The sequence below is a fragment of the Thunnus albacares genome, chromosome 20 (genome assembly GCF_914725855.1).
Source record: "Thunnus albacares chromosome 20, fThuAlb1.1, whole genome shotgun sequence".
Classification (NCBI taxonomy): domain Eukaryota; kingdom Metazoa; phylum Chordata; class Actinopteri; order Scombriformes; family Scombridae; genus Thunnus; species Thunnus albacares.
Window position 1 is genome coordinate 3733925 of NC_058125.1, and position 18735 is coordinate 3752659.

The 18735-nt window shown below is 37.8% G+C and overlaps 1 protein-coding gene across 2 annotated transcripts; it reads left to right on the forward strand.

The window, feature by feature from the left end:
- The first annotated feature begins 1419 nt into the window (after positions 1 to 1419).
- LOC122970636 (ras-related protein Rab-37-like) lies at positions 1420 to 14675 on the forward strand. Of its 2 annotated transcripts, XM_044336771.1 has the most exons (9): positions 1420 to 1908; positions 9262 to 9372; positions 10380 to 10421; positions 10612 to 10678; positions 10781 to 10833; positions 11097 to 11162; positions 12088 to 12144; positions 12231 to 12307; positions 13868 to 14675. In XM_044336771.1, exons 1-9 carry the CDS (start codon positions 1753 to 1755, stop codon positions 13971 to 13973), a joined length of 735 nt encoding a protein of 244 aa, XP_044192706.1. In that variant the 5' UTR covers positions 1420 to 1752; the 3' UTR covers positions 13974 to 14675. The 2 variants fall into 2 exon arrangements, with proteins under 2 accessions (XP_044192706.1, XP_044192705.1); XM_044336770.1 differs by lacking the exon at positions 13868 to 14675 and having other exon boundaries at positions 12231 to 12686.
- Positions 14676 to 18735: the final 4060 nt, after the last annotated feature.

An 18735-nucleotide genomic window follows, 5' to 3' on the forward strand; every position in this document is an offset into this window, starting at 1 on the left:
AGGGAGAAGTAGAAGATGCCATTTTAAGAATTTTAATGTGCAAATTGTGCTTTTTTGTGGTTTCAGACATCCATTATTATTCCAAGCAGAGTACTTGTATATGTCTTAAAATATGTCTGGAGGGGATCTTCAAGCACAGTACTTGAGTAAACATTGCGCCACTAGATTTAAGTCACAAAAACCAGGAATTCATGTGAGACTTGACATAACTGAAAGCAAAAATGTCAGAGGTTCATGTTTCGATGTGGTAAAATTGTGGACCAATAAAAAAAATGTTAAAAATGTGGAAACTAAGGAAAAACATCAAAATGTAGAAAGCAAACTTAATAGTCTGTCATTTTCAGGGGTAGAAAGTAACTAAGTACATTTACTCAAGTACTATATTTAAGAACTTCCCATGATGCTCTGAGCTCCTCTCTCCTCTTCCTCCTCTCCATCTGTATGCATTCATGTACCATCAATGCATGTTACCAACTTGGCTTCTTCCCCAGAGTTTTTTGTGCTTTCTCATCTCGCAGGAAACCCTGGGTTGCAGGCCAAGCCTTCGCAGTCCTTATTGTTATTGTTGTGATTGTTGTTATTCTCTCTCTCTTGTACTTTCTACTCCACTACATTTATTTGACAGCTTTAGTTACTTTTCAGATGAAGATTTGACACAATGGATAATATAACAAGCTTTTAAAATACAACACAGTGTTAAAGATGAAACCAGTGGTTTCCAACCTTTTTGGCTTTTGACGTTTTACAAAAAGCAGTGTGTAGTCGAGGTCACATTTCACATGTCTATGAGTTGTTAACAGCTTCAACACATAGTGATTTTTCCCTCTAAACTTCTCACATGATTTCATTTTAACAGATGTTCAAATGATCCAATATTTCAGCAAAAATCAAAGATTAGAGAAAAAGTCAAAAAACTGAAAACAGATTTGTGTATCAAAACTTTGTTTTTTCGTCTTTCTTCTCCCATCAATCATCTCACAACCCCTCAGATATCTGGTGACCCTTTGTAGGGGCCCAAACCCTAGGTTGGGAACCACTGGACTGAGCTAGCTAAAGTAGTTAAAACTAGCTCCACCTCCAGCAGCTACAACAGTAACATGCTGCTCTAACACTGATGCTTCAGTATTAATAATCTAATGATGTCATATATAATAATATATCAGTCAGAGAGACCAAACCACTACTTTTACTGCAATACTGTAACTACATCAAGCTGATAATACTTATGTACTTTTACTGTAGTAGGATTTTTCATGCAGGACTTTTACTTGTAATGGAGTATTTTTACATTGAGGTATTGCTAATTTTACTTAAGTAAAAGATCTGAGTACTTCTTTCACCACTAGTCATTTTAATAGTCTCTATTCAGGGACCTGAAAGACTTAAAACAGCTCCTTCATCCTCATCCTCACCCCCTCATCTGTCTCATTTCCTCCTATCCTCCAGATCCTCAGTCTTCACCTCCTCTCAGTGTCTGCTCAGTCTCTCCATCCTCCTCATGCTCCCGTCACACCCCCACCTTTGCATTGTATTCTGCGTGGTGTGGGTGATCGATCACGACATGCCTTTTAAATGTGATGTGATGTAGGCAGGATCCCGCAGACTGTGATTCACTCCAAAAGGAGGAGCTTACTGAGGAGCGTGAGGCGCTCGGAGGACTGGATGCACGGAGAGAGTTTGTGCGTGCTTGGTCAGCTTTTATTCACCGCACCGGGTCTTCTGTTGTAAAAACGCACAGGGGAAGACGACAGGATGGAGCGAATGGAGTCGATGGAGCCGATCTCGGTTTACTACACCACGGATTACCCGGAGATCCATCCTGATAGCGCCTACGGATCAACAGAGACTACCGACTGCCAAGCAAAGACTCCCCCCGTTCCGGTATATGACGAAGAGTTAGTGCACAAGGTATGACTGTTTGGTTCTAATAATACAACAGTTTTTAAATCCAGGAACTGTTTACAAATCCGTTTAGTTTTAGTTTTTTGAGAATAAAATTTTAACTTTGCAATACTGCTTTTTATACATATTTTGTTCTATCTACTTTTCCTTGCTATTCATTTATTTATTGGTCATCTGAAAGGAAATGTCTCTGAAGTACCCGGGTCCTCCAGCCGGACCCGGTTTGCGCTCTCCATGGTGCTGATCTTTAGTTGGACGCAGCTCTGCTTGGTCCGTTTCCAGTTTTGTGACGTGTCAAATCAACTCATTGGTGCTTTAGAGTGGAATGAAGCTTTAAAAGAGGTCACTTCCTGTCCGGAGTACTCTTGAGCAACACATTGAGTCTCTCCCCCGATATGTCTCCCTGTTAAAATGTTAATAATATCCAATTCCCAGGGTCATAGCCAGAAATACTCAGTCCAAGTGCCAACGCCAACACAATTTTTATATTTCATCTTTCATTTATTCTATTAACTGTTTATTCATATGTTTTCTATAACTTTTATTGCTCAACATTATTCTCCTAAAGGTAGTCACATTTCAATATACTGATCCCCAACATACTGGAAATATCCAGCATGTGTTTGTTCATTAAACCGTAGTCTCTCCAGGTTTCCAAATTGTAGCTGAATAGAGTGTAAAGTAGAATGAAATGTAAATGAAATGTCATGAAATGTAAAATACAAGTAAACGTATTTGTTCATGTGCCTGATCTGCTACTTCAGCTATACTGACTGGTGCATCGATCTACATGGCCCAAGTTCAGAGGAGCTATTGTTTGGTAAAAGCAAACAAGTACAATAAGGATTTAATGGAAAAAAATGTAAATTGCCTTTTACAGAGCCAGAAAATCAGCTGAGAGATTTTCCATATCATTATATTACTGGAAGGAAGTCATAAAGTGGACCAAGACAAGCATAAACACGATCATTCTAGAGAGGACTTTACATTAGTAGGGGTGTGATAGCTAAAGGGTTGGCCCTCATTGATTTGACTTACAGTGAGTCTAGTGACATTAGCACCCTTTGAAGTGCTTTCATGCTCCTGCACTGTGTCAATCACTTCGGGCCACTTCGGCTTCTATACACCAACAAATCTGTGAGTATCCAGCAATCCACTGACTTCCCTCCAGCTCTGGAGCAGTGGTCTCTGACCTCTCTATAGCAGGAAGAAAGAGAAAAGAGGAAGTCCCTCTGGGCTTCAGTGATATGTCACATTATATTATGAAGCTGTAGTGCAGGAACAGCTTCCACTCCAGTCTGAGGGAGCTGCGTCAGTCAAGTCTTTTATATCTGACTGTCAGTGCTCTACTTCCTTTCTAAATATCGGTCACTGTGGAAAATGAGGGCACCAACACGATTTTATGTGAATTTTTTTCAAAAGTGAGTGTGACATTTTCCATTTGTCTGGTGGTGTTTGACAGTTATGAGGAAATAATATTACTTGTCTTGTGTTTGGCAAATAGACACAATCTGGTGTAATTTCACTGCACTTAAAGTAATGATTTGAAAGAGTAATTTTGCTCCGCAGGCCTATACTGCTGCTAAGTGGCTTTATGTCATTAGTGTGAGTTTAGTGAGAACTGAGTTTCCCAAAGACTAATGGTCTACTGAGACATGAACTGGGTGACCCTAATGTAACCATTATGCACTATGACCAGCTGTCTTTAATTGCCTTAGAGGCTGTGTGTGCCTGTATGTGTGTGTCTGCATTTGTGAGGCTTGTATTTTGAGAGGAGCAGGTGCATTGTAGAGGGGCAAATTATAGAAATACAAGCTGTTCTTTCAGAATCCAGGTACAGTACTTTGAGGTGAAAAACATGAACAAGACAAACTGCCCATTGTGCCTGCTCTCTCTCTCCTCTTAGTCATGTATCTCATTGGTGTAGCTTTTCTTGGTACTATCTTTTCTCTGGGGTGCAGTCGCTTTTCTTTCACTCTGTCTCACCTCACTTTCCTCTGGGGGGGTCATGATTACACCGCAGAAAAGTGGCTTCTTCGAGTGCACTTTGCTTAAGGTAGTGGTCGGACATGAGGCTGAAATGACTCCAGCTGCTCTATGGATTAAACTTCCCCCCACATCTTACCACCATGGTGACTCTAAGCCCCAGGCAACATTTCTATTAAAATTATATAAGTGCATGTGCAATAAATCTATATATGACTTAATATCTTCTGGGATTGGGTTATCATAACTACTATCACTACTACAACATTTCTTATTCTCAACAAGTCCCATGAAAAGACCAAAACCAACAATGTGTTCCTCCATCTCTCAATAATATAACCCTGCCTGTGGTCTAAGCCCCAAGCTTAGACCACAGGCTTGGTTCTCATTAAAGACATTAATATTTAAAGCTGCACTAATCAATACTGTTATATGAACAATGAGTCAGATAACTATGTGTAAAGTGAAAAAGGTCACTCATAGTGACAAAACCACAGAGTATTACAAGACTCTGCAGTTCCCTTCAGGTCAGCGCCGCTTTTTAGAATCTTTCAGCTCATTGTTTTGGTTTTATTGCTCACAACTTTACTGTTTTGGTTCAGTCTCACAGCTCTCATCAACATTGTTTCTACCCACAGCAGGCAGCTGCATGTTTTTAGCAAAAATGTTCTGATGAAGCTGCCCAGCACCAAACAGCAGACAGAAAATGTTAGCTGGAGAACTGCAGTAAAAGTAAAAATAAACAAAATAAGTTACAAAAATGAACTGCAAAACAAACACACAGAAGTGTTCTCTTGGTCTATTCATGGTATTTGTTGACAATAAGGAAAATACAGACTTATCCTTTAAGAATAAGTTACAGTAAACTGACTAGTTGTCTGGGTTTATTTGAGTGTTCAATAAAAAGAAGAGTGAAGCATTCTACATTGGTCATTATGTTTATTTTAAAAAATATTTTGTAGTATTTCTAAAACAATAATTGTGATCCTTGTTATATTGTTTTGTATTAATATTAAGGTATTTATTTAAAGACTCATTTTTTAAAAAATTGGAGATTGTCATTATACCCCCAGTGGTAATTACCGTCTGGTTATTTATTTTTAAAAAAGAACCATAAACCGTATATGACATAAATACTAAAATGATATCAAAAAAGGTATCTGTATCACCCACACACATACAGACACACACATTGCCACTAATGTAAGTTTGTGTCAGCCATCAGATCAACTTAATATTGCAAGCTACTATAATCTGCTACTTCTCTGTGGTTTCAATTCCCAGCTGTGCTGCATGTCAAACAGTCTAAATCTATATCTAAAGCCACAATATGAAATCTGTCAAGCTAAATTACTGTTCATTCTAGCCTGTGTTTCACAGACTTTATCATCCCCAGAAAGATTAAAAGAAATATGTTTCTCATTTCTCAAGCAGAGGTGATCAGCAGACATTCAAGACTTGACATTGACACCTTTCCATTACATTGTTACTCTGACTTTGCAGTTAAAGGGCTTCCACACTAGTGTTTACTACCATGATCCCCTCCAAGGAAACTCTTACAGGAATTTGCTTCTTTGTATGAACAAATGGGCTCAAACAAGAAGAGGGGAAATCATCTGGCACTTAACAAAGTGATTGGGAACCCCGGAGATGAATACAATATAATTGTTCCTCTCTCTTTATTATTTTGTCTCTCCACACCACACATGCCACATATGCACAATATACCATATACATCATCCACATTCTTGAACATCTGTGGTGCTTCCACCTAATTGCCTCCAGTCCCCAGTGGGGTTTTATGAGACAGGCTCACTTCCCAGCTAACCTCTGTTACCATGGAAACAGCGTCATACCCCTCTCCCACCACAAACTGTCATACACATACTGTAGATCATCATCATCATCATCATCATCATCAGCAGCATCAGCATCAGCATCAGCATCATCACGTGTACATATGCATGTGTAATTCTACTAGTATGGATAATTCCCTCCACTGATCCTGCCCTCACACACACACACACATGCAGGCATTATATTACATGCTCTCAGCGATGTCCAGTAAACAGGAAACAGATGTCATTAAGTCACAGAAGGATCAGATGAAATAATATTGCTGCTTTGTGTATTGTTCTACATATACGTCAAAGCCACTCTGTGTTCATCTGTCTGATTATTCTTTTCATTTTAAGGGATTCATAATTCTGAATGGGTATCTTATTGTGGCTCCAGTGTGTAAAATACCATATGACAATTGATCGCTTGCTAATCCCAAGCATTATGTTTCACACAGGCCAAAGCAGCATGCATGGGACTGTGTCAGCAACACTCTGTATCTAAAGAGTTTTCAGTGTGTGACGTTTGTTATTAAACTTTCCAAAACCAAAACCACAAGCACAACAAAGCTAGGGATGGATTAAACAGTGTGTTTATTTGCACTAGCATAAACTGCAACGTTAGCATGTCCTGCTAACTAGCTCACAACCAAACTGTGATATCACCAAAGTGTCAATCAACGCCTACACGGCAGACATCATCTTATTAAAAGAGCAATAAACCACCAGCACACTTATTAGAGGGTCTGAATTTTGAAATTTAAATTTAAAGATGATTGACTTTGTATTTCTAGAGACATGTATACTCTTGGAATGGGAGTAACTTGTATTTTTTGAGACAGCATCGAGTGACCTTTGATGGCATTGCACTTTAAGGTACTTCCACATTTGCAGTAGTAACCAACAGTCTGATCTTACATTTATCCTCAACATACTTGTAGTACAAGGAACTAGCCACACCACAATGCTGTTTCTTCATTCATGTCTTCTGCAAGGCTCATCAACTGGTGTGGATGCCTTGGAAATGTAGCTTCAGCCTCTGTTTTTTAACATTATATCCATCAAGTACATATTAAAGACCATATTACAGGCTTCTTGTTTTACAATGACTCAGTTGGAAACAAAATAAAAAGTCAGCCAGAGACAGTGTTTTCAAAGAAATCATGGAACCTGCAGCTAGCTAGCTAATTAAGCTAGCTAGCTGCAGCTGATAAAATTCACCAGCAACAATGGTCTGTTCAGGTGGCAGAATCAATGCTGACAGGCCAGAGGCTAATCAGAACCTGCTTTTGTCTGACTTTGCCTGAGATCAAGAACCCATTGTTTCAAAAAATATGAAGAATTTCTAAAACTGAGTAGACCCTTTGTCAGTTATTCAATTCATAAAGCAATACAACACAATACAATTGAGCACCATTTATGCCGAAAAGCAAGTTTCTATTTTTACTTGGATGTGTTCAGGGGGTGTTAATTAAGCAATCTGAAACCCAGACACCCCCCATATTTTGCACACTGGCTCCAACACTCAAGAAGCCTTGAACATTTTATTGCTTTACCTTTTCATCACTGAATAAACATCATACACATTCTTCTTCCAACTGCTTGACTTCTTTCTCAACATAGAGCATTTCAAAGGCAGAATAACTAACTGAAGTTACTGGCAACACTTGAGTAGAGTTTCTATGAACTGAGATGTGACACTTTTCTGAGAGTTTCTAAAATCCCTCTAAATACGATATCAAAGGCAGGCTATAAGAGCTGTTCCAGCTTCTCAAGACTAATCCCATCCTTTTTCTACAGCCTTCTGCCTCTTTTAGCCTTTATTATTCATGAAGTGTTGAGACAAAACTCAGTTACAGTTCAACCACTACCTAGTTTAACTGATGATACTGACTTCACTTTTGACTTTCTTGCTTTGTCTTGCTTGTTTAAACCAACCAACACTGAACGTCACATGGATATACAGATTATGTATTCTGTGCCTCTATTAGGTAACTGATGGTAGAGAAATGACAGGAACTGAATGAAGAGAGAGACAGGGAGTGACATGCAGCAAACGTCCCAAGTCAGACACAAACCAGGGACATTACAGTTCATGGTCTCTGCCTTAACACTGATGCAACCATTGACATTCAATGGAAGTACATTTCTAGATGTCCAGTCAAGACCAATTCTGACTCTCTATGGACATTCAGAAAGCGTCAAAGAAATCTTTGACTACTTTGGGTGTTTTCTAATCATCAGCAGACTTTCAGAATGGGATCAAAATTCAGATATCTTTTCAAGACCAGTACTGAATGTCAATGGGTGTTTATAATATGCTCAGTATGTTCAGACCGACTTCAGCCCTACATGATAAAACCCAGCCCCCGCATTCATTTGAATGGGACCACTGTGGTGAAGCAGCAAGGGTGCCAACACAGAAGGCTCCAGCACAAAAATACAGGGTCATTCATCAAAAAAATTTAACCTGCAACACAATGTGACATCATCCAGCAGGCATTGCGTTTTTCAAGACAATTATTGATAATCTGTGGGGTTCATGAGGCTCATCAGGCTCACAAATACTGTAGAGGTGTTTTTAAGACCACATTTAAACATTAGTAGATATTCTGAATAGGGATGTGAATGGATGTTCATGACAGGCACATAATTAGACATTTGTCGAAGACCACTTACTATCATCTATTGACATTGGGAACAGAAATTCCTATAAGGCCTTTGAGAATGGACCTTAATGACAGGCATTTAGAGAACTTCCAATTGTCCATGGACATTCAGAACAGGGTTAAAATTTAGGCTTCTTTTCAAGACCACTTTTGAGCATAAATTAACCTACATGACAGGCTATTGGACATGTTGGTAAGGCCACTTCTAAACATTAGTGGATATTCAGAACACGGTCAAAATGTAGACATCTGGTCAAGACACTTCTGAAAGAAAATGACCCATCCCATCAAAATTGACAGCCTGCATTTTCAGCATCAAAACTCACATATCCTTTCTTTAAGAATGCAGAGAACAGCTTGGCTGTGTCTGACTTACTGTATCTGTCACATTTGAAGGGCACTCTGTGTGTGGAGATGGTGAGTACCTCAGTGTGACTTTCCTAAGTGAGCAACAAATGAAACACAGACCTATTGAAGATAAAGTATTGACTGATGGCCCTGGTGACTAACTTGGGTGTTTCTGAATGCTGCATTTCAATCATTTCATTGTCTTGGAGAGTTACCTCCTCCAGCTTGTGAGTCACACTTTAACAGTGCTACACTGCCAAGCTCTTATAAAAGATAATATTATTTGTGCTGCTTGGAAGCAGGAATGGCTGCTGTGACGCAGGTGCTGACTCACAACTGAAAATTATAAAATGATTCAGAGTGCAACCAGAAAGGGATTTCAATATAGTTTTGATTGAACCTGACTAGAACTCATATAAAGATACCAAGATCTATAAATAAATTGATACAGATTGTATTAGCATAACCCTTCTTGGTACAGCCACTGTGGCTGAGTGTGTTTGTGTTTTTTCCTGCAGACAATCCTGGTTGGGGACAGTGGCGTGGGAAAGACATCTCTGTTGGTGCAGTTCGATCAGGGAAAGTTCATCCCTGGCTCCTTCTCTGCCACAGTGGGCATTGGATTCACGGTGTGTGTGCATGTACAGTACGTGTATGTGTGTGTATGTGTTTACATCCTTTCATTGACGTTAAATAGGAAAAATTTGATATTAAAGGGTCAGTTCATCCACATTACGAAAAAAATATTTTTCCTCCATCTCTAGTGGTATCTATCTATGTAGATAGATTATTTTCTGAGATTCCTCTACAGCATCCACACAATGCAATGTCCTCTTTCAATGATGGTGGTAACAGTAGCCATTCTTGCTGGTAGACCTTTTGTGCTTCTGCCAACGGCCAAGCTCATTAGCTTGGTTGCTAATAGGACAAAGTTAGCACACTTAACAGACGTATTTGTAGCATAGCCTCCTCATGCCTCTTTTGTGGAGCAGGTTTGTAATCCGACAGAGGAGGTTAAATAAGCTACAATAATATCTGCCATTTGGACTCGGGCTGTTTCATCCCTTCAAAGGTCAGCACTGTCATGACAGTTTATTATTGGTAAATGGCACATATTCACATGTCCAAATTCTCTAAAGTTGAACTTGACAAAGATGTGCTTTGATTTACTTCAGCCGAGCACTGAATGCAGTGACTGTGGCAATTACATTGAAATGCATTAATTTCACAGCATAATTTTGCCATTTTAAATTCTGGTATTCACTGGGCTTTTATTACCAAACTAAAAGACTTATCATTCTGTAAAAGTGACAGTGCCAAAGAAAACTGAACTGACTGTATGTTCTTTGGATTATCCAGAGTAACCAGGACACTGATTCTGGAAGGAAATGTTCCTCTATTGTATTGGGATGGAGGCTGAAATCTCAGAGACAGCAATCTCAAAACCAGGGCAAATAAAACCAACACTATCTGCATGGATAAATACCTTAAAAGCAAGTGAGAAAATTAACTTAAGTTTATTTAAAATAACCCTTTTTTGTAACTTGGATGAACTCACCCTTTAATCTGTTTTGAATCTGTCTAACCAGTGACTGTTCCAACATCCAACTCAAATCTTTCTGTCTGCTTCTCTCAGAATAAAGTCGTGACTGTTGACGATGTAAAAGTCAAACTACAGGTCAGTAAGTAAATAAGTTCCAGTGAAAACTTGATGTGCTTTCACAATAGCAGTCCATTTTTAGAGCGCAGGCTGGTTTCCTCTTGGGCACCGGTGTTGTAACTGAAAATTAGTTTTTATAAAAACTGAAACAGGCAAGTGGAACCAGGCCATATCACCATGTACACCTTCTGTTCTGTCTCTTTTTAAGATATGGGACACAGCGGGACAAGAAAGGTTCAGAAGTGTGACACATGCATATTACAGAGATGCACACGGTGAGAGAAATACATCATAATCTACACTATTGACTCAGCTGCACTTTGAAAAGTTACTGCCATACAGTCATATGTTAATTTTTGTTGGTTCTCTTTTCAAAGCCTTGCTCCTCCTATACGACATCACCAGTAAATCATCCTTTGATAACATCACGGTAAGTCTGGGATATGTCTATTGCCTGGAAAGTTATGGAAATATATGATTCAGGAAGAGGAAGTGGCCTAACAAAAGCTAATAAAGCCCACAGAGAGCAGACATTGACATCTGAGGATCAAGTGCAGAGTGCGTATGTGTGTGTGTTATTATAATTAACCTGCCTTCCGTTTGAGATTCATGCAAACACACATTATTTTTCTGTTTTGTTGGGCTGTGTGTTTGTCTGTGTATTTATGTGTGTGTCTGTCTCTCTTGTTTCAGGCATGGTTAACGGAGATCCATGAGTATGCACAGAGCGATGTAGTCATCATGTTGCTGGGCAACAAGGTGAGGAAGAATTGTTTGAGAAGCTCAGCATGTGGAGAAAAAAGTGCTAAGAAAATAGAAAGTGGTGTAATCTCTGTTGAAACCTTACTGGAAAAACTCATGATAGCAGACAAAGATATGTATCTGTAGTGTATGAATCAGGTTCAGGAGGATATTCATTGTATATATAAAAGAAAATATATTGTATAATACAAATGAAAAGCAGTATAACAGTTGGTAGGACCTTGGTTTGTGGATTGGAAAATGGTAACAATTCTCAGTAAGCCATCTTGTGCTAGCATGTGGGTGGCGCAATTCAAAAAGAAGTAGAAGAGAGTTAAAGCTGCACTAATCAATATTATATTATATCAACTATGGGTCAACTGACTGCTTGTAATGTGAAAAAGTTCTTTCACAGTGACAAACCCACAGACAATGATCACCAACTCTGCAATTCACATCAGCTCTGTGTAGCATTTTAGAATCTTTCAGCTCATTGTTTCGATTTTACAGCCTGCAACTTCACTGTTTTGGTTCACTCACTACTCTTATTAACCTTGTTTCCAGCTGTAGCAAGCAGATGTTTTTAGTGAAAAGGCTATGATAAATCTACTGTACACTTCCTACCCAACACCAAACAGCAGATAAAGTTAGCGATTAGCTGGTGAACATAGTGGAACCTTGGTGGAGATCAGACCAGAGTTAGAGGGAGAGCAAATATTGGACTTATAAATGGGTAAAAAACACAACTCCAAATGAATGTTGCTATGTCTGAAGGATATGTAAAAAGGCTGTTTGTTTGCTAACACATTAGCCATAGCGACTTTTTAAAGGTGATAGAAGAGACTGTCCTCCCAAGAACAAGGAGACCATCAGTGCTAGTAAGTGAATTTGTTTTATTGGATCTGATGTCTACCAATCTCACCACACTGCATCTCTCTTTTAGGCTGACATGAGCAGTGACAGAGCGATCAAGAGAGATGAAGGAGAGAGGCTTGCCAGAGTGAGTTTTTCAGTCATTGTTATACAAGCGTAATTGATACAGTTTACTCTGCTGTTTAGTTATTTGCTTCTCTTCATGTCTCTCAGGAGTATTCAGTTCCCTTCATGGAGACGAGTGCCAAGACAGGAGTCAATGTAGAGCTGGCCTTCACTGCTGTGGCCAAGTATGATACAGTCTTCACAACATGGCTTATTAACACGCATGTGTTCTGCACTGAGGTGGCACTAATTATTCATTACAATGTGACTTCCCTGATCGAGCAGTTTCTGGAGCAATGTCAATTAGATATTAACCATGGAAACATTTCCTGCCTCTTTTTAACTGTACAGTGTTTAGTACTGACAATAATACTGTAATTAATAACCAACTGCTAATACAATATTTGTCCAAATCTAATGAAAATAACTTTAAGGGGCTACCATGTAATTAAACATTAATATAGTAAGTACATATGTAGACATACACTTTTATACTTTTTTTACATATTTTTACTAATGATGATATCGAGAAATCATTAGTAATTATTTAGTAAATTTATTGTACATTCACATGTTTCATTACAATTTCAAGGCATTTTAATTAATAACAAGTATTCATTAGATGTTAATCCAAAAAGTCAATGTACTCCCCTATGAAATTGACTCCCCTAAAGATTCATTAATTTTACCCATCAATAGTTATGTAATTAAGGTATTTTAAACTTGGCTTTAAGGGTATAATTTGTGACTAAATTGATGGATTGAAATATATTAAGGTATTTTTAAAGTATTATATGCATTCCAAGTGGGGAGAAATGTTAAGATTGACCAAATAACAAGCAAGCCAGTTCTTGATTTATATTTTAAAAGCCACGTATAAGGGTTATTAAAAATCCATTAATTTATCCATTAATTAATCCCAAATATGGGCTGAAACCAAAATGTGCTTGTCCTTAAAATTTGATTAATTTCTCAATAATTGAACACAAATTAATGTGGTTTTATGATTTTATGTTTTTAGTTTTTATTCTTAAAAATTCTTCATTCCATGCAGAAAAAACATATTTTACATCCAATTAATGTAATCTATTATATACCTGACTATTGAATAAGAATCCTTTAAAATATCATTAAACTGCACCTGAAAATATTTCAGACCCATACTTAAACCACAATCCCAATAATCACAAAAATTGATTTCTTTAAATAAACGCATAAATTAATAATAAACAACAATCTAACTGATTTTACTCATTCAATTATTCACTTACAGTACTCACACTTATGCCATAGTTCCCCTAGAAGCTGTAAGCCACTCACTTCCTCTAATACTGCTGAACTGTTCAGACTGCACCACTTCTTAGTCTCCTTATATTCTTCATTGTTACTGCTTTCATGGCAAAAATTATGAGTTGTTCTGTGCCTGCCATGTAATTTCTTTTTTTACCACAATGTAAAATCCTATAAAACAGCACTAAATGAAATTTGTGGTCAGCAGCTCAGCAGGCAGGGTGATACAGCTTGCACAGCAGACTTTACAGATGGTTGAATAATATTCCCCCATGCCACATAGTGTCCTTTGAAATCCAAATAATACTGGAAAGTCCAGCTGGCTACCAGTTTAGTCTCAAAAAAGGCAAACACTAGTACACATAGCATATGAGTCATTTCTTTATATGTCTGTGGATTCAGTTTAGGTTAAAAACTGTTTTCTGAACTATGGGATGTCTGGTTCTGTTCTTTAGGGAACTGAAGCACCGGGCCGTCCAACACCCCAATGAACCCAAGTTCCAGATTCATGAATACATTGAAGCAAAGAAAGAGAAGTCAGGCTGCTGTAGCTACTTCTAGATCTCCTTTCCTGAGTCCTCCTCCCACCACTCTGGGTGAACAGACTTTCAGAGACACACTGAGAGCTACTGAGTGGGAGGAAGCCCTATTAACTCACTGCTGCTCCCAAAATATGATGCTGTTATTCATTCAAGACTAAAACCCAAAAGTTGACCAATGAAATGAGAGGAGGGAGAACCAAGCTATAAACTCACAAAACCAATGATATTCCTTTGCCAAGAAAAGTTTACCCAAATCTTTAGGCGAACATTTATTATCACGCGCTTCTGAAGATTTGTAGTAGACATTTTAACAAATAGTATCGATTTTATCTAATTACAGGAGAACATAGCCTTTAAAGGAAATGAACTCATTTGCTCTGTTTACGAGTGTGAGATGAGGATGATTGATATCAATCTCATATCTGTGCATTGCATCAGGAGCTAAACTGAGATGTTATTAGCCTAGCTTAGCATAAAGACTGAATACATGGGGAAAGAACTAGCCTGGCTCTGTTCAAAGTTCAAAAATACACCTACCAACACCTACCAGCACCCTACTGTATGTATCAAATGTAAAGTCCTCAATTTGCAATTTTAGGGGAGTTACTTGCTGCAACCATTTTTTGCCCCGCACAGTCACTGCGCCTAGCAGTTTGCTAAGAAATAGTTCCAGCATGTAATTCCCTCTAAAGCCATTTTTACATTTTTGTTTTTGTACAAAAGAGATATAATAATTAATAAGCTTTAGAGGTGTTGGTGGGCTAATTTTGGACAGAGCCAGGCTAACTGTTTCCCCCTGCTTTCAGTCTTTATGCTAAGCTAAGCTAACCACCTGCTTTAGCTTCATAGTTAGCCATGAGAGTGGCATCTCCCTCTTGGAAACAAAGCAAATAAGTGTCTTTCCTAAAATGGTGAGCTATTCCTTGAAGGAAATATATAATTAATGCTTCTCTGAAAGGTGATTTTTGTTTATATTTTTTGCCTTACAAAGATCACTGACAGCAAATTGTTTTTTACCTACCTTCTGATTTCGCACTACATCATTGCTGAAGGATGTTAGGATGTTACAAACACACTAATTTGCCAAAGTGGGGGATATTGTAAAAACTACACCCACATTGTAGTTCACTGCTGCATAGTATGCATTAGTATGTATCATGCAATCTGCCCACAGATCCAGACAAAGGCCATACACTGTGTCATGAATTCAATTTAAATCCAAGTAAATGGACAAAAGCCCTGTCTGTTTGTGATTTAGTCAGAGTGGTTCATTCTTGACAAACCGTTCTCGAAAAGCTGCTGTTGAACTCAAGAAAAGCTCAGGGACACAGCTGGAGAAAACATTTAAGTGCTCAGAGTGCCTGGTGAGCAAGATTGCAAGACAACTTCATTTCTGAACAGACAGGGGAATGCGTCTATGGGTTAATAATGAAAAATATTTTGATCACCTGAAATGTGGTTCTAAAGGAGGATTGCTGCATAAGTCCAAACAGAATATGAGCTAATTGACAATGGTCAATGGGTTGGATTTCAAATTTTGTCCTGAATTTATTCAACATTTCTGTACATACTGTATTTGTGAGTGAGTAAACAGACTTGAAAATGTTTTTGACATGTTGGAAAAAAATATATTTTGCTTTTACAGCCTGTTTATGGACTTAATTTTAAAACTCAGTTGCATGTATGCTGGATTGCATGTACCAAATATGTGTGCAGTGCCTCCAGACCATATAACTCAGACCATGTAATTTATATTATTATCAAGATGAACATAAAAATATGAACAAATAAATAGCATTTCTCTTCAAATTTTAACTCAATGCTCAGGGTTAAATTTTGGTTTGAAAATACAATTGTAGTACATAATAAGTCCACATCAACACATTAAAGCTGCATTAATTGATTTTTTTTTTGGGCCAGTTGGGGGCAGCAGAGCACAATATTGACACATTATCGCCGCGAGTTATGATGGTGAATGTGTTAACAAACAGTTGCCTATTTCTACATATTGTGTTTCTGGCCATGCAAGTCTAATAACTCTCCTTTGAGCTCTGTTTTGGCTCTTTATCTGCTAAAGGCTATGCTTTGTTTGCCAGCTAGCTTTGTCTGTCCACTGTTTGGTGTTGGTAAGGTACTGTACAGTGGTTTAAGCTGAATTTTTTTATTTAAAAAAGAGTTGCAGACCACCAAAGCAATTACTTAAAGGTGCAATAAATAACATTAGGCCTCACTGGATGTCAGCAAACAACTATTTGCCATGTAAAGGTATAGTGGAGTAATGGCGACCTGAGCAGTGAATGAAGTCACACTCCCTCTGTGTGTGTTGTTATCTGAGCTTCTCTGTTCTTTGTTTTGGTTGCCGGTCTGGCTGCGTGTGCATGTTAGTGTATGTGAGCATGCATATTAGTGCTCGTTAGTTCCTAGATGGCGGCCGCATCACAAACTTTCTCAAATTATAGCTAAACAGTAGACTAAAATATGTTTCTGAAAACATTTGAGGCGAGAAATAGGTAATACACTAACAGAATCTTGATCCATATTTGATCAGCACTGCCTAGTTGGTTTAAGGACCGCTTTCTTTTTTTTCAACTTTATTGTGTAAACAACACACATTTGTTTTGGTCTGAGATGTTGGTGCTATAGTGCGACATCTAGTGGCTGAATGTCATGTATTGCAACTTTAAAAGACGCTAAAAAGCTCTGTAGAGCTGAGGGGAACTGCATAGTCAGGTGATAATTCTCTGCAAATTCCTTCTTTCACTTTACACATATTCACTTGATCCATTAAAAAAATATTGATTAGTGCAGCTTTAAAGAACTAATGATGTCAAAGAACTAATGAACAGCTCCATGTTCAGGTTTTGCTGTCACATAAGCAAGTTTATGAACTTTTATTTGACTACAGTATGCAATGCTCTTCTGAAAATATTTCATATTGGTCAATTATTATATGTATGCTTGCACTCAGTTTGGAGAGCTCAGGTCTGATGCAAGTTATAATCCAAAATTATTCAGATTGTGGCCATTAGACCTTGTATACAGTGACAGTTGTTTGTTGTCAGACTACGCTGCCAAAAGTTGTCTTTGATGTGCTGTTAATTAAAGAGTACGGTCTAGACCTGCTCTATGTGAAAAATGCCCTGAGATAACCTCTGTTGTGATTTGGCGCTATAGAAATAAAATTGACTTGACTTGTTGTATGCTGCATAAAAAATAAATTATTTTTAAACTGAGCACAATTTATATGAACAGTAGCTTTGTTATGCAATGTTTTGTGTGTGTGTGTGTGAGTGAGAGAGAGAAAGAGAGAGAGAGAGAGAGAGCAATGAATCAAATTGCCACAAACCAACTGACCATGGGGCAGTTGAATTAAACTGACAGGTAGTTTGCGCAGGCTGTACTCTAGCTCTATTAGCTTGTCTATGGAACAATCATAAAACATGTGTCAGGGTCAACATGTATTATTTAGTGAAGCTACATAGTTGTAAAACTTTCATCGATAAACAAGAACAAGACTTCTGGTTTGCAGTTTTGCAGCCTTCAAAATAAAAGCGCAAGCATTGTAGCTGTTAGAAATGCGGATTCAAATAAATATATCTTCATTGTTGTTGTCAGCCTTGTTCTAACTCCAGTGTTGTTGCTAATTGCTTTCATGGTGCAGTAACCTATCTAGTAAATAGTGATACTACAATGACATACACATGTTCTTCTATGTTTAGAAGTAAAGTGAACTTGTGACCTTTCTTTGACCGAATTGTACTTCAGTGTTTTGGTTAGATTGCTTAATGATCTTCTAAAGAAAACCTTGATAGCCCTCAGAGGTTTCAAGGTTGTCTTCATTTTTTTTTCTTCATTTTTTCAGGCCTGCACATTGTGATGCTAAGTCATGACTGAGCATCATGAGTTTAACAGTCTTCAGGCCATCTGAATACAGCATGTCATACCCATCTCTCTTCCCTTGTTTCACTGCCCACTGTCCAGTACAACAAATAACATCTAGTAACACCAGCAGCATGTAACACAAATAAAAGAGCCAACTCACCTCTAAACAGGCCCATATTTCCTCCCAAACTGTGACACCGATCCTCTGATCAAACTGAACACTTATAACACTGAAAATTATAACAGCTGTATGTTCCAGAGTTTGTCTACATGATGTTCTAGAGGCTGAATTCTAGAATGTTCTCCAATCCAACAGGAATGAATTCTGATTGGACATTAAGTTATGTATCTTTTAACTTTCCTTGAACTAAGACTGGTCAAATTTAATGACACTGAGTCAAAATAAGATTAGAACATTTTTAAACCCATTATGTGTTGCTAACTTTAAACTGTAAAATGAAAACAGTCCATGCCCTCAGTGGTATACACTCACTTTTTTTTTTATTAATAAAAGGATAATATACAAACATTCAGGTAAACAGTAGCAGCACATAGAATCAGATTTAAATAATATAAATACATATGAAGGACATAAAATGAAAATATTAAAAGACAGCTACATAAAATAAAACAGGAATAACATATACACAAAATATAAACATATTCAGTCAGATGATTCAGGGATATTTAAGAGAGCCATCATCTGGATTACCATAGTAACAAATACCATCTTTAAAAGAGTAGACAGAGTTGGCAGCTTCAAAAAAAGCGAGACTCTAGATCTGTGGGATATTTCACAATCAAAAAAAAAAAGGTGAAAAGGTTGAAAAGGTTTCTATATTATGTTTACAAAAGGTACAAGAAATATCAGTATCTGTGAACTTAGCAATAAGACAGTT